The sequence below is a fragment of the Anoplophora glabripennis genome, unplaced genomic scaffold, assembly GCF_000390285.2.
Source record: "Anoplophora glabripennis isolate ALB-LARVAE unplaced genomic scaffold, Agla_2.0 scaffold149, whole genome shotgun sequence".
Classification (NCBI taxonomy): Eukaryota; Metazoa; Arthropoda; class Insecta; order Coleoptera; family Cerambycidae; genus Anoplophora; species Anoplophora glabripennis.
In genome coordinates this window covers 812,587-829,706 of record NW_019416248.1, presented here as the reverse complement: position 1 = coordinate 829,706, position 17,120 = coordinate 812,587, and the positions used below count along the sequence as shown (strand labels likewise).

The window sequence follows — 17,120 nt, the reverse complement described above, 5'->3', positions numbered from 1 at the left end:
TTGATATCTGTAATTAAAATATTTTACTGAACCTACACCCTTCAGGCTGAGTGATTTGTCGGCACCTTTGTTACGCACTTACGCTTCCAAACTACCTCTACGTTTTTTTTTTAATTTATTTATTTTTCCCCTTTTCTCTTTTTTTCATATATGTGTATATATTTTGTACAAATAATTTTTTTAAAAAAAAAAAAAGTATAACCAAGCGTAGCAAAAATTGGCGCCCAACGTGGGGCCCCCGAAGAAAAGAAAACTTAGCCAAATATTTAAATATTATTAAATATAAACGTAATTATTAATTTTTATATTACAGTATAAATCATTTTTGCTTCTTCCTTGTTGGATCGTACTATTTCGATCATTCTGTTGAAATTCGACGTACAGATAGGACAGTTAAGTATTATTAATTATTAGGGTCTTTTCTAACTTTTATTTATTCATTTTGTTTTCGTTTTTGTACTGCTCTAGTAATAAGGGATTAGGGTTGTTTACATTTAGTCATAATAATTTTATTGCATTTTATCTGGACATTCCATTTGGATTGTTGATTAGATTTTCTTAGGTATTTTTTTTTCTTCTTTTTTGTCTTATTTAATTTAACATGTCACCCCCACAATTCGAGGTTAATAGACTTAATTCTGAAGAACTTACTTATGAATTAGCGGTACGCGGCGTTACTGATGTATCGACGGTTGATTTAATGCGAAAGACTTTGCGGAATTTATTAAAGTTGGAACGTGAAGGTTGTTCTATTGATTATCCAACATATCCTTTCAGTTTTGCACAAGATAGTACTGCATTAGGGGAGAAGATATCTGAAATTCAAGATCTAATTCAAAACTTTGATGGTGCTAATGACGCGATTCATAAAAAAATATTTTCTAAATACGCTTTTGCATTGGGGCGAATAAATCGTAGCAAACCTGTTTCGGACGACGATCAGAAAATACGGTCTAAATTAATAGTTACAATTTTAGAATTGAAATCAACTCTTGAAAAGAAAGTTAAAACTTATGAGCGTAGTTTAGCTAATCAAACCTTGGGTATTCCTGATTTAGATTTAGTAGACGTTTCGGATAGCGATAGTGATTCTGATCCTGGTGTAATGCGTTCAACCCCTGTAGCTACTCCTCCAACTCACGCGCCTAGGTTACATTATGAGCCAGTTTCGAAATGGAATATTAAATTTTCTGGTGAAAGTAAAATAGATAATTTTTCTTTAAGTGCTTTTCTCGAACGAGTTGAGGAAACACGTATAGCCCGTAATGTTACGGAGCAAGATCTATTCAATTCAGCGATAGATTTGTTTTCTGGCAAAGCACTTATTTGGTATCGTTCTATACGAAAAACTGTTCGCGATTGGCCATCGTTAGTAACTTTGCTTCGGGAAGAATTTCAGCCCCCGGATTATAATGATAAATTATTCGATGAAATTAAAAAGAGAACGCAAGGTCCCAATGAATCAATTGGACTGTATTTGGCTGTTATGAATGGTTTATTTGAAAGGCTCACTATCAAAATACCAGAAGCGACGCGACTTAAAATCTTGCGAAATAATATTGCTCCTTTTTATCAGACCCAACTAGCTCTTACTTTAGATGGAATCAGTACCACCGAGGAACTACTTAAATTAGGTAGGAAATTAGAAGCGCGGAAAACTGCGGTTGAAACTTTTAATCACCCACCGTCTAGAAAATCCAGTACTATGTTGGAACCAGATTTAGCTTACGTCGAAGCTGGATTTAATCAACCCTCCTCTTCTTTTAGTGTTGCCGCAAATGAAGTTTTATCTGAAAGGCCTATTATTTGTTACAATTGTCATAAGCCAGGTCATATATCTAGTAAATGTACAGATACACGTCGCCGATATTGCTATAGATGTAAAAAACCAAATTTTACGATAAGAACTTGTCCAAATTGTAATCATAATTCGGGAAACGTAACAAGGAGGCATTAAGTGGTCGGGTAGATGCCTCTACAGTAAATCCGACTTTACATTTTGAATCTTCTACAAAACCTATTATAGATTACATTCTTTCTCATGCCAAAAATGATGATAGGCCATATTTGCGAGTTCACGTTTTCGGTCATCCTCTATTAGGTCTTCTGGATTCAGGTGCTACACGTACTATTGTAGGTCAACCCGGTTTTGATATTTTGAAAAATTTAGGTTTAAAATTAGATCGGAATTATTCTAGTAGTTGCGCAGTGGCCAACGGTCAAAGCTGTTCTGTTTTAGGCATTTTCCATACTCCTGTATCGTTAATGGAAAAAGTTCACGTTATAGATATTTTAGTAGTCCCTGAACTTAAACATACTCTAATTTTAGGCATTGATTTCTGGACTGTTATGGATATAGTTCCAGATCTTAAAAGAGATGTTTGGCATTTCGGTCCATTGTTGCCAACACCTCCTTTATGCAGTGTTCAAGCTAAAGATAATTTGACCCTTGTCCAGAGAAATATTTTAAATAATCTTCTTGAAGAAAAATTTAAATTAATGGGGAAAAGTTTAGGTTATACTACCCTTACGGAACACGAGATTATTACCGACGCTCGTCCTATTAAACAGAGATACTATCCCGTTTCGCCTTTTAAACAGAAAATAATCGATGAAGAACTTAAAAGCATGTTAGAACAAGATATAATTGAACCATCTAAAAGTTCATGGTCCTCTCCCATTTTATTAGTTCCGAAACGTGATGGCGGTTATAGATTTTGCGTTGATTATCGCGCATTAAATGCCGTAACTAAGAAGGATGCCTATCCGCTACCTTATATCTCCGCAATCCTAGATCGTTTACGTGATGCTAAATATTTAAGTTCTATGGATATTAAATCCGCTTATTGGCAGGTTCCTGTCAAAGAATCTTGTAGAGAATTAACTGCATTCACTGTCCCGGGTGGTCGGGGATTATATCATTTTAAAAGGATGCCTTTTGGTCTTTCTAATGCCCCTGCAACATGGCAACGACTTATTGATACTGTCCTTGGTCCAGAATTGGAACCATATGTGTTCGTATATCTGGATGATATCATTATTATTTCACCTGAATTCGACACTCATATGAAGATTTTGTCCCAAGTGTTTGATCGTTTATACGCAGCTGGACTAACGGTTAGTCAGGAAAAGTGTAAGTTTTGTCGTCCCTCTCTCAAATACCTAGGTTATATTGTGGATGCAAACGGTCTTCATGTAGATCCCGAAAAGGTTGAAGCCATTCTAAATGTCAAAATTCCTACAAATACAACTGAGGTTAGACGTTTTTTGGGTATGGCAAGTTGGTATCGGAGATTTGTGCCCGATTTCTCTTCTATTGTCGCTCCCCTGACACGATTAACTTGTAAAAATTCTCATTTTAAGTGGTCAGATGATTGTGATCGTGCTTTTAAAGCCATTCGAGATAGGCTTATTTCAGCTCCTATTTTAACGTGCCCAGATTTCTCCCGTCCTTTTGTGTTGCAAACTGATGCCTCGGGTTATGGCATCGGTGCTGTTTTAACTCAGCAGATTGATAATGAGGAAAAGGTTATATGTTTTCTATCCAGATCTCTTACGAAGCAAGAGAGAAATTTTTCCACTACAGAGCGAGAATGTCTTAGTGTAATTTGGGCAGTGGAAAAACTTAGACACTATCTGGAAGGTACTCATTTCACAGTGGTTACCGATCATGCATCCTTAATTTGGCTTAACAGACTCAAAGATCCAACCGGTCGTCTCGCTAGGTGGGCTGTTCGTTTGCAACCATTTAATTATACTATCGTCCATCGTAAAGGAAAAGAACACATTGTACCAGACTATTTATCTAGATCCGTTCCTGTTATTTCCGATTCAATAAATGCTAATTCCAAAGATAATTTATCGATTAAAGATCCATGGTATATAAGGATGATCAACAAAGTAAATTCGCATCCAAGAAAATTTTCCCAATGGCGTGTTAATAATAATATTCTCTATAAGTATCTGGAATGTAAATATCCGGAATTATCCGATGTTGATATTGATTCTTGGAAAAGAGTTGTTCCTAGATCTGAAAGAAAACAACTAATCTCCATTGCTCATGATACTCCCTCTTCTGGTCATTTAGGTGTATATAAAACTTTTAATAAATTATCAAATCAATACTATTGGCCTAAAATGCGGGTTGATGTAGCAAATTATATTCGACGATGCAAGACGTGTTCTTGTAATAAACCTGAACAAAAAGCTCCACCAGGGTTTATGGTTGGAAGACCATATGTCAGTAGACCGTGGGAATTAATTTCTGCTGATCTCGTAGGTCCACTTCCGAAATCGACTCATGGTTATCTTTATATTCTAGTTGTTGTTGATTATTTTTCTAAGTTTCCAGTATTCTTTCCCTTAAGGTCTGCTACTGCATCTTCTGTAGTAAAAGCATTAGAAAACGATGTCTTTATGATGTTCGGTGTCCCAACGTCAATAATCGTAGACAACGGTGTCCAGTTTCGTAGTCGCGAATTTACAAAATTAATGAGAACATATTCTGTACAAATTCGTTACACAGCAAATTACCATCCGCAAGCAAACCCAACCGAACGCGTTAACCGTGTATTGAAAACTATGTTATCATCATTTATTGGAGACAATCAGCGTAAATGGGATATATTATTACCTAAAGTTGCGTGTGCTATCCGGTCTGCTAAGCACGAAGTAACTAAAAATTCGCCATATTTTGTAAATTTCGGCAGGGAAATGGTATTACAGGGCGATCATAACCATTATAAGGATGATCCCAATATTGACCTTAACTTGAAACATGATCAAGAGGAAATAAATAACCGTAAACAAGGATTTCAAAACCTGTACAATGATATTCATAACCGATTGCTTAAAGCATCTCAAGTTAGTACATCAAGATATAATTTTAGACGGCGAAATGTTCAGTATATCCCTGGTCAACAAGTTTATAGGCGTAATTTTGTATTATCTGATGCTTCAAAATATTATACGGCTAAATTAGCACCTAAGTTCATTGGTCCTTTCGTTATTCATAAGCGTGTATCTCCATTTACCTACCAATTAAAAGATCTAGAAGGCAACTTGAAAGGAATTTGGAACGTTAAAGATCTTAAACATGCGCTTGACCAAGATGATCTAGAACAGTGAGAATTTCTAAGAAATTCTCTAGGAAGTAAGGGGGGGATTTGTTACGTTGCACTTTTATCTTACTCATTTTTTTTTCTTTCCTAATCGCATTTTAAAGTAAATATAAATAATTACAATTCTAGTTAATTAATTCAGTTCATTAGCTCAGAGCGTTTAATAAAAAGAAAATTTTATTAAAAATGTAACGTGAATGCTTCTGCTTCCGCATACGCTGTCCCCGCGTTAGTTATCTACATTTCTTTGGACACACAAAAAGGTTGCTGGTCGAGGTTCGAGGATTTTTCCTATCGAGTATTCAGGCAGTTGTTGTTAAGCGAATTTCGTTGTTCTGTGCCGATTTGTGCATTCCAATATAGTTGGGAGTTTTATCGAAATTCACTTTTGAATGTGATTTATGTATTGGTGTGACTATAATCACAGTTCACGACTTATGTCGGATTCTAAAGCAATTGATCTGTAAGTAATCTTTTCTGGCCCACGTGGTTCTTATTCTAACTATTATTTCCTTAATCTACAGGATGCTCATATTATAGCCAATAGGATAGTTCTAACGAACCACTGAAATATATATCTATGTACATTTAGATATTTATCCCAGATACCAGATTGGACTACAATTGAAGCCGCCCTATATCCTTGAGTATGTTTTTTACCCTACTTTCAACAATTTAAACCTTTTGTGTGAGCCTTAGGTGTGGTAATCTAAAAAAAAAAGAAAAGACATTTATTATTCGTGCTATTTTAGGGCTTCGTGAATTTACCTATTCGTTCGTTCGAACCTATTCTTCCACCTTTATACTGGCTGTCTCGCATTTGGGGCTTGTTATTGAACGTCGGATTGTTATCCTCCGATTTGGTTGACGTCGCTTATATAGGACAAGTGGATCCAACTAGGAAAGAAGCATTCGCCTCTCCAGGAATATTGTAAGATCAGCAATTTGTCATTGCCATTGCAAAAGGTCAGATTTTTCCGTTATTATTATTCTTTTTTTTATTGTGACTTTGATTATCAAGTTTGCTACGGAAAGTCTATTGGAGCAAATTCAAAAATTTAATTGCTAAGTTTATTTTAACATCTATGCAACTGAGTACAACATATATTATAATAGTTTTTTTTTAATGTGTTTAAATATAAATTTCCTTATTTTTATGTCATAGTAATAAGATTGTTGGTCTGTATTTCAAATAAGTTTGGCGATATTTATGTGCATTTATATTTATTTTTTTTTTACGCCATTTCTTGAATTAAGTGATATGTATTTATGTGATTAAAATATTTGATTGTACGCCTTACGTGATCACGATTGGCACGCCCGAAATTCTAAAGATAGTACTTAAATTTAACTATCTTTAAAGTAGCCGTAAATATAACTATCTGTCCACATACATATTTATTTAAATTATCTATTTCTTTCTTCTAATAAAAATTCTTCTATATCGGAAGATTTTCATATGGTATTTAATTTTTTTTTGTTGTGTTTACCATCACTTTACTATAACATTTTAACTTTAATTGCAAAAAAAGAGTCGTAGTTTGGAAAACCGGTCAATCTGGGAACCTCCTAGCAGGGTTGCGTTTTATTGCTAGTGGCGCCCTAGATTTTTGATATCTGTAATTAAAATATTTTACTGAACCTACACCCTTCAGGCTGAGTGATTTGTCGGCACCTTTGTTACGCACTTACGCTTCCAAACTACCTCTACGTTTTTTTTTTAATTTATTTATTTTTCCTCTTTTCTCTTTTTTTTATATGTGTATATATTTTGTACAAATAATTTAAAAAAAAAAAAAAAAAGTATAACCAAGCGTAGCAGCTTTTACGAGCAAAGCTGCGGTTTCTCGAGAGGAATAAATTCCCATTACATTGTGAACATATGTGGAATAATGAGATATGAAAGAAAGTTGAGAAAAAAAGAAAGTTATAATACTTTTTGCGATATAAGTTCGCTGTCACCTAGACCTAATTGATTCGTGAAAGATGGGGCCAAGGTCTATTATTTGTACGAAACAACATTTTTCGACTGAGATAAGAAACAGTAGAGAAGTCCCATTAAGCAATTATATGTATGAAATTGCGGTTTAAAAGGAAGATTTTTATTTTTATTGCAAAATACGGACTAGAACGAAGTTATACCGGTTTCAAAACTTAAGTAAATAAATAATACTAAATTGTAAGGTATTTGAGACCTATTAGGCTATTGATTATATAAAAAAAAAACAGAGTTAAAAGGAACTATGAAGTTCAAGCAATTTTATTACATGAATCGTTTGAACGGTAATTTTAATAAAAAAAGAGGTTGTACAATATTTTTGGATGAGAATCGACTGATATGTGGCCGCTCAAACTTTGTCAATTTTTCGATTTCCTACGTAGTTAGAAAGGAATGTGATGAGAAAACAAATCCGAATTCTTTCGGTTTAATGCACCTATTTGAAACAAAATTTCGTGTAGTTTAAATGTACACATAAAAGAACGTATAAGGTGGTTATAATAAAATATTCTGGAAAATAGTTGGAGAAGTATGGTGGATTGGACGAGGAAAACCGGTAACATAGCCACAACAATCTCCAGACGTAAACTCTGTCGACTTTTATGATAGGAACCTTTACAAAAGGATCAGCGAAAGGAACATCCGTCCACTACTACACTATACTATTCCTATGGGCTATAGTACATCTCATTTTGATAACTTGTAAATCATCTCTATTACAACCTACTTGGATTTTAAATTGTTAGCATTTTTTATATTCCTATCTTTAAAGAGATACCTTATTTAATTTTCGTGGTTGAAAACATTCATAGGTATTGAATTTTCAAAACCCAGAGAGTTGCACTAACCAAATTTGGACAGGACATAGCTAATACAATGCGAAGCATATGATAAATGTTGTCACCGTCGTTCTTGGGGGTGAAAATTCGAAATATTTGGAATGGAAGGCACAAAAAGCAATCATTATACGTCAAACATATCCTGCTGCCAAAAAAATTAGCCATGTCGGAAATAATATTATCTCAGACCGCCAGCGAAGTTAGAAAGACCTAAAGGGCACCTAGAGAAGTTTTGACGGGAAATTCTTGAAATTGTCTACCCAGTTGCGTTGCCATCTATAAATTAGATTTGTTGCGACAAAACTTCTGTACACGTGTACAAAGTTACTCCGTAAGCCTCGCGTCATTTGGACATAAACTAATGTTAGTACTCATACAGGGTGGAAAGTGCATCGACTAAGTGATTGTAACTTAAATGGTACATAATCTCAAACTACCCTATTTTGATTTATTTGTTTTAGTGAATTCTGAAGAACTGGATATAATCTATGCGACCACTCTTATTTCGCTGCTTACGAATTATGTTTGTGGCATTGCCGATAGCAGACCCTAGGCCTTGTTCATTATTAATCGATTAAAAAAAGTCTAACAGCTTAAAATCTTCAAAATATATCTGTTAAGATGAATACTGCATTTTATTTATAAAATACCAAATGATTTACAATAATCATCCACCTAAAATGCGAACAGAATTTATCTAACCCTTGAAATATTTGATTTCATCTTCATTTATGCGCTTTATACAGAAATACACGTCATAAAAGTTAATGAACGGTATAACCCGCCGCGTTACATATTTAGGAAGGACTTTTAGTGTTAACCTTTAACCTGCTTCATATAGTTGGCGTCTCTTACTTTCGGGACCTTTTACACTTTTCTTTATCCTTATACAGCCAAGGCCGACAGACCTAATATATCCAACTAACGTTAGAGCAGAGGCGAAAGAGTGTTCGGCTTTATATCTTTACGTAAGGGCGCTTTAAAGTTTGATGTCTCTCGGGGAGAACAAATATTACTCTTTTTACTGACAATTTTATCCGCATGGTTAAGTCTACATCAAACTGACTGGTTGAAAAAAAGGTAACATCTTGCTCTTGAGGTTTCTGAACTAAACGAAAAGAAAACTTTGTGTAAAAAAGAAATATAAGTATTGAGTCGGATTTTGATTAAAATAAATCGGTTTTGCCTAAAAAACTTGTTCTTATTTTTAAAAAGTGCTTGTTACATTCTTACACGTTTATTCTAATAAAGCCTGGATTGCATTCAGTGCCTACTTCTCGGTATTTTTGACTTACAACCGCACAAAGCGAAATCTATGCGCCTTCAGAGCACTTTCGCATACCACTATAAATTCCGGTATGTGGATCCATTCCGTGTTTTTAATATAAATTTTATTAATACAGCCAGCATGAAGAATTCCCTTATATGCACCCATAAAGGACGCCGAAGTCGGTTACGCTGCAATCCATCACGTCTCACACACGATGACACTTAATTCTTTTTGTTTTCGCCATTCCGGACGGTCGTGGAAGATGCAGTATTACATTACGACTTCCTTAATGGCTAGATTGGATGGCCGAAGTAAATCGAAGGCAGGTTTATTCCGCTGACGGAACGGACGATTGTTTAATTTTGGCTTTAATTAGTTTTATGATATCGGAGATTCGTTAGAAAGGGTTTTAATGTCTTTTTGTCTAACATTTTATAAAGAAAATGATATATCTTCAACCAGCTTTACGAAATTATTACTGAAATCAGCGTTACAGATAAAATGAAATGTATTATCCATGAAAATAGAACGGTCAGGGCCATTTTTAAGGAAGTAAATTCTGGAAACAACCCGATTTGAAGGGACCAAGCCATGGAGGCAGAAGATCAAAGCCAGCTTTTCTTTTGTCTTCTAATTCTACACTTTCTACTCTTTGGGCAAATTTCATTTCATCAGTTAAAGCCGAAGCGCTCTTCATATGCTGATCACGCGTAACGTATTTAAATTTAATTACCATAGCGATTTCTGGAATATTTACCCAACCCTTGCACCGTTACAGTTATTATTTACACCATAAAGGAGTATTATTTACCAGTCGAGGACGATTTTGCGCCCGAGCGGAGCGAGGGCTGGCAATAAAGTCCGAGGCTGGTAAATTATAATTAACTGCTGCGTGGTGTATAACATTTTATTGTTCCCACAGTCCTTTATGGTTCATGAAATAAAGATTAGGTTTTATTTTTTGACATTTTTTAATCAATTCATTTTGACATTATTCGAAATCTTGAAAAGTCGCCTTGGTTGTTCATATTTTGTCGTTTCTAAGGTGTTTAAAAACAAAACTACATAAAAGTTGCAATTTTGCAGGTTTTGAATTATTATTTCTAATTGAGTTAATAATATTGCACAGTTTTCGAAACTAGAACATCCTGAAACATATACAGGCCATTCATTCCGAAGAACATCGGCAACGTTAATACAAGAGTTGATGTATTAGCAATCAAGTGACATGGTGGGTACTAAATGTAATAACTGTACAATTACTATAAATATTCATCCATAATAATTAATAAAATGCAATGGTCATCAAATATGTCTATTTATTTGTTCATAAAATATGCATTTATAGTCTATTTACTATAGTGGGAGCAGATAAAACTTACGACAACACGATTTTGTAGTTCTTCACAATCTGGACACCTTTGCTTGTCATTGTCATGGGCGTATTTTGAAGTTTCATATAATTTTTCATTAAACGTCAATTTAAACCAAAATTCTTTTTTTGGTCTTTATCGAACTCGCTTCGCTCGCTGAGCTCGTTCAATAAAGAAACACTTTACTGACTTGGTACAAAAATAACTATTAAAAACAAAACAGTCTCAGAAGTAAGTAGATTACTTATTTACATAGGTGCAAGCATTTTTTTGTTTATTTGTTTGTAAATAAAACGACCGGGAACTGTTGTGTTTTATGAATTCTGATTCCTCATCCTGGACCTAGGATGAGTATTAAACATAAAAAGAAAATACGAGAACTTGAAAGGTCAACTTGTTGAAATTGGCTTGGTAAACAAACATCCCAAATACAATCCTGTTAAAGATGGTCCCTCATTAGGAAACTACCTATTGTTCATACCCTTCTGATCAATGCGAACCACTACGTTGGACGACATTTACCCTTATCTGGGTGTAAAAGCATTGTTTTACTCTATTTTGTTAATTTATTTAGATAATTTCAAGGAACGTTTGTATCTTCAGCTCATGAATGTAGTATCTATGTGTACAAAGCTAGAACGATGAAGTCAGATAAAAAGCAACCAAATAGTCTTGTAGGATATAATTTGAATTCTTCTAGGAACATTCATGAAATCTAAATTTATAATTTCTTAAACTAAATTCCATTTTTGTGAAAGCAGTTGAAAGTACGAGATCATACGTTAGCGTTAACATTTTGGCAGCTTCTTTACAAGTACTACTTACGCACCTAGCAGGGTACCGAATAATAATACGTCTTAATTAGCACCTGGTATCATTTAAGGCGAACGTAACTACCGTACAATTAGTTCTCCACTTCAATTTTGGCGTTCCAATATAACATTTTTATTATGGCCTCTCCTCGCCATTAAATCGCAAACCTGGCAGTAATTAATTCAGTTCGCCACATTCGCACCACGGATTTAGTTATCGGAAAGCAAATAATTACCCAGAAGTTATTAATTGATAAAGTGAAAATATTAATAAGCGATGTTGTGTGCAGCGAAATATTATTCGGGGATAGTTATTGCATCGCTCTGTTTGTCCGAGGATTAATTTGATTAACTCTGGTGAGTGTGATCGTTAGATTCGCTAAGAATGACGCAAAAAAAATTTATTAGCTGTTGGAGACACCGAACGCTTCCATTAGGCCGATGATTCGTCAAAATCACCCCAGTTTCCAGCTGATGTTTGTGGGCAGCATTTCCGCTAGAGCAGCGATCCAACGTCGATTTTGATCACTTGAAGTTATATAACCAGGGACAAGCGCCTGGCCAGTATGTGTGACGTACGATCCGAATTTTGAACTTAGAGGCAATATAGTCAGGCTCCGTAATTGGTATTTTTTACATTAACTTATATGCTGCTGATGTATTCTATCTCTAAAGGTAACATCGTCAAATTGTTTCCTCTTTACAGCATTTGTGCCGCAAAACTAAACATAGCGTTAGTCTCGGTGTACTTTATAGTAAAACTGTTGTAAACTTGTACTTTTTCGGCGTATAGAAAGTGCGAGAGCCTATTTCGTTTTCTTACATACCTGATTTGCATTTATATGGAAAACCCCACAAGTTGCCTTGTACACCAAAATCCCTGTTTATATTTCTGGAGGGAATAATAATATAAACTCCTAGAAAGGTTGAAAGGCATGTTATTAAGACTTTATTAGTTTCTGGTGAAATGACATTTCTTTACATTAGAGGTTGCTCTCATTTTTTTCATAAAGTACTGCCAATTTTGTTTCCTTATACGAAACTTATACGCATTCCAATTTTCAGCAGGAAAAATCAAAGTGTACTGAATGTAATCAGCACTCTTTCGTTTATGTAATGTAAAGTTATACCCGGAAAACTTGAATTTGGTGATGTAATACATTTATCAGTAGCCACCACTGCATATCTCTGTATGTTGAACCATGTGGTAACCTATATATGCTCGTTTTATGTCAGAGTAGATTAGAATGACTTTCATTGTAGAAAAATATGTCACTCATTTGGATGACATCGATAAATATCGCCACTAAGTGTATTTATCTACTCCAATATCGGAATTACGTTGGGGAACGTTGCGGTATTAGATAAATAATTCGACATTTAAGCAGTGGCGGGTCTGGACATCCATACCAGGGACAGCAGAAAAATTTAATTGCAGAGTATAAAAAAAAAATCAAATATAATTGGGTAGTTTTATTTTAAGTACTACTGAAATAGTCCATTCTTGTGCTTTTGTCCGAAATGAACTTTATTACTTTTTCATTAAAGTTTGCATAGTAAATATGCGCTACTCCCACCCCGTCTTCCACTGCTGCGCGACGGTAACCTTGACCACCACTATAAACACTTCACAGATGTAGAGGCGAGCTACAAGGAATCCACGTATTCAGAGTTTTGCAAACGAATTTTACAACTGTGCTTTCGAATAAATTTTATTAATGTTTCGAACAATATCAAAACTTTATTGAAATATTTGAAAACGTTTCTCAATATTATTGATTCATTTACTTTATTCGAGCTATTCTATAAAAATGTTTTTTTTAACAAGATGCAGAATCTCATTTATAGTCCTAAGAAAAATCTTACTAATTATTTGTTAGTTTCTCCTAATGTAGGTACCTAATCCTCATAGAAAAGAGATAACAAAACTTAGTTAAGAAATTCCAAACACCTTATCATGCTTTAAAACTCCTTTGCTCGGCTTTCTTGGAATGATTATTGCCTTTGTTACTTATTCGTTCGACTATTGCAAACTTTAAGCCGTAAACTCAAATAGTTTCTACAATTTCATGTTATCATCATGTTCAACCAAATTAATTGAAAATTATTTGCAAAAAAAAAATCTGGGAAATAAAATGTGTGTTTGTTTACTCTTATTTGAAAGTTAAACGCTGACTAGAATTATTTGAATGCTTTAAAACTTACCGATAGAGTTCATTTACGATAAATAAACCTTTTCTCTTATTTTGGTGAATATTGTCGACTTTCGTACTCTTCATTCAAGAGAACATTTTCTTCAGTGTACGATAAGGTTAATCTAATTCATAGTAATGCTACCAACAGTGGTAAAATCTTGTTGTATCCTCCAGTTTATAGCGAGAGAAATTTAAAATTCTACACATCCCAAGAACAAAACAATGCAAGCCATAAAAATTATCTGCCGTAATAACCGAACCTTTATCTCGAACCTAAATATTTGTTTTATCCGGTACTAATTGAATTATATTTTCGAGATAAACAGATAATGGATATTAATTGCTACGTACGTGTGTCTTCTAAAACAACGTTTATTGCTCATTATAGGTGAGAGGCTAACTTTTATTTATTGTGCTCGCTTTTCAGGGTCTCGATCGCCTGTGAACAACAAAGAGGGGAGCCGGACACCCACTAAAATGGACTTCACCAACTCCAACGTAATCACAGGTACAATATTTTTTATAAAAGCCTTATTCTAGCGTTACTATAAAACGAAAAAAGGTAAACGCAATGCTACTTTAAATAAATATATATCTTTTTAAAGCAGTATTAAGTAACTAATACCAGTTTAGCAAAGCCTGAAGCCTGAAAGTCTGAAACTATGAAAGATATGTAAAATATGTACGTGTGAACCGCAAAGGGAAAGAACCAGGACAGCTGGCGAGAATGGTAAAATGAAAACCGTTGGAGAGAAACCAATTATTGTTTAACGAAATTATTTCCTTACACTGGAAGGAAACTTGTGGTAAACAACACGTGTGCTCGACAGCTATGAATGTTGTATCCCTTTATGACTTTCTATTGCTGTTTAATATTAAATTACTTCATACGGAGCAAAATAATATTTTAGGGATGATTTACTGGAATAAGGCTCATGAATTATGTTTGTGGCATTGTACACGTCCACAGGTAAAATGCGCATGCTCTTAACAACACCGTATATAATTTTATTATCTCGATATTCTCCAGTAGTAAAAGTTACCTGTGTTATAAGTTTGCATCACTATTTAATCATTAATTATTAATTAATACCTATTTAAAACGTAGTTGAAAGGAGTGAACAGCAAAATATTCAACACTTTGATGCAAAACTAAACGAAAACAAGACGAATTGAATGAATTGAATTGAATCCAAAGACAGAGGTAACAAATCGGAATGAATATCACATTTTGGTGTGTTTAATAATGAGAAGCCACTTTTGCAATTTTAATTAAAAACTGTTACTGTGCTACATCATATTTTTCGTAATTTTTCGCAGACTATTTTCATTTTCCACATGGCTGGTCCGTAATTAATATGTGACGATGTAAAAATGCTAAAATTCATCGTGTGTTTACAACGCTTATCGTTTGAAAATTATTCCCGTGCGAGTACCTCAAAGCCTTCTATTGACACAGGATTTGTTATCTGAAGCAAATAGAATCTTATTCTATCAGTGTTAAGCCGTAAATTCTCGACATCTGCGGCCAATATTGATTTAAGATAAATTTGGGTTATACTTGGTTCTAATTGTTCTAGGTTTGGTGACTGAATTTAATCTGCCCTAATGGCATTAACCGATGTTCACGGAATGTGAAATATCAGATATATGAGAGCTCTGGCCACTTTCAAACCAATGATGGCGGTGAGATACAAGTTAAATCTGTGCTAGTTTGATTGAATATAACTTCCCTTAGGGATATTTTTACTGGACGCTATGGCCGTATTTACTTTTATTTTGTAAACTTTGAACTGTTTTTCGTAAATAAAATACGTTTTGTAATAGCCTTAAGTATTTAGCTTTGACAACTTCCTGAAGATCATTATTCTTTGGGTCCCTTTTGAGCTTATTAGCAAATAGTACTGCAAGTTGTTTAAGAACTTAGACTGTTTTTTCTAGTATACTGCACAACGCTCTGGTTTATTTATTTTTACTATTTCTACATCCCTGAAAGCACCGAGTTTTCTATTATCGAATTCAGAGCAAGATTTTTCAGTTTTCCGATTCCTTAAGCAAGCCGTGTTTGAATCTAGTTACTATTGATTTGTTCGTTTGTTCCAAGTACTTCTGATCAAAATTCGCGAGTCCAATATCGTAAATCTCGAAGCAGATCTGGATTCTTATTCATGCATTCTGACGGAATACAAGAGAAAAACGAGGCCTGATTTTTAACCACAAGCAAACACCAATCGGAAGAGTTAATCTGAAGGAATAGAGAGAATATTCCGATTTAATTAAAAGCGCTTGACGCTGGTTGTCGGAGGGTAGATACTTTAAATTATTACATTTTCTAAAGTTCTGTGATTTGTTAAAAAAAATCAAATGAAGAAGTACCAGAATCGAATTTTTCGATAAATTCAAAATATAACTTATCTGTTGTGGCACCCACACAATAAAATCCACTAATTTTTTAAACATAATATATTTCTATATTTATAACTTATTATTTATGTACCCTGGAAAATTAATTGTCATTGTTTTTATTACTTAAGCAACATCATTGTTTACATTACGATCTATTTGAAATATTTTTATTAACGTTATTAATAATAACAGCATCAGTTATTTATATCAGAAAAATAAACCTGTACAAATATGATCTCTGCATCGTTTTAATATATACTGAGAGAAATATTTTATTATAATAACATAGCCCCACAAAAAAGTGGTAGGTCGGACAGACAAAACCTTGATATCCACGTGTTTTTAAGGCCGCTGAATCCGAATCCGGTGTACGTTTGACCCGTTCAGGTCTGGGTTAAGGTTAGTTCAAGGTCAAATATAGATAATCGACTGTCAACAAAGTAAACCGACATCTATACGTTTTTAGGGTCGCTGGATTCGAATCCGGTGACCGTTTGAGGATTTAGATGCTTTATTTGATGCTGTGCAACAATTTGAAAAATTGAAAAAATTTTTCAAAATTTTTTTCAAAAAATTATTTTGCGAAAACTATAGAATTGATTTTAATGAAATTTGGTGTGTTGTTTTATTATACTCTAAAGGTATTTTTACCAAAATTAGAATGCCCTCAGAGCAATTAAAATATTTTTAAATAATTATCCAAAAGATTATTTTGCCTTTTTTCATAAATTATTGCTATTTTGCAACATCGGTAATAAATTTAAACATTTTTAACTTACACTATATTGCAAAATTCAATTCTAAAACTTTTTTTCCTTTTCAATATTCTTCCAAAATGCATCGGTTTCAAGATATAAGTAAAAAACTCAGATAAAATAGGTATTACCGCGCCCAGATCTAGGGATCTACACTTTTATGATGTGAGTTGTACCGAAGATATTCCACCAAAAATTAATTTGCCCCCTCTTACATCCAAGAAGTGGAATATTTCGACAAATCCGCCCTGGTCTATTAACATAATGGATCTTTTCGTATACAAAAACATTTAACTTCAATGTGCTGCCCTCTGTTCCACAAAGGTATTAACCCAGAATGGCGTGAAACGA

At 34.0% G+C, this 17,120-nt stretch overlaps 1 protein-coding gene across 2 annotated transcripts in view; it reads left to right on the top strand.

Moving 5' to 3' along the window:
• LOC108911730 (probable 3',5'-cyclic phosphodiesterase pde-5) overlaps window positions 1-17,120 on the top strand; it is a 51,067-nt gene that overhangs the window by 11,880 nt on the left and 22,067 nt on the right. For both annotated transcript variants that reach the window (XM_018716731.2, XM_018716732.2), the window contains exon 2: window positions 14,036-14,116. In XM_018716731.2, the coding sequence (XP_018572247.1) occupies window positions 14,036-14,116 (81 nt within the window). The remainder of the gene's footprint in view (window positions 1-14,035; window positions 14,117-17,120) is intronic.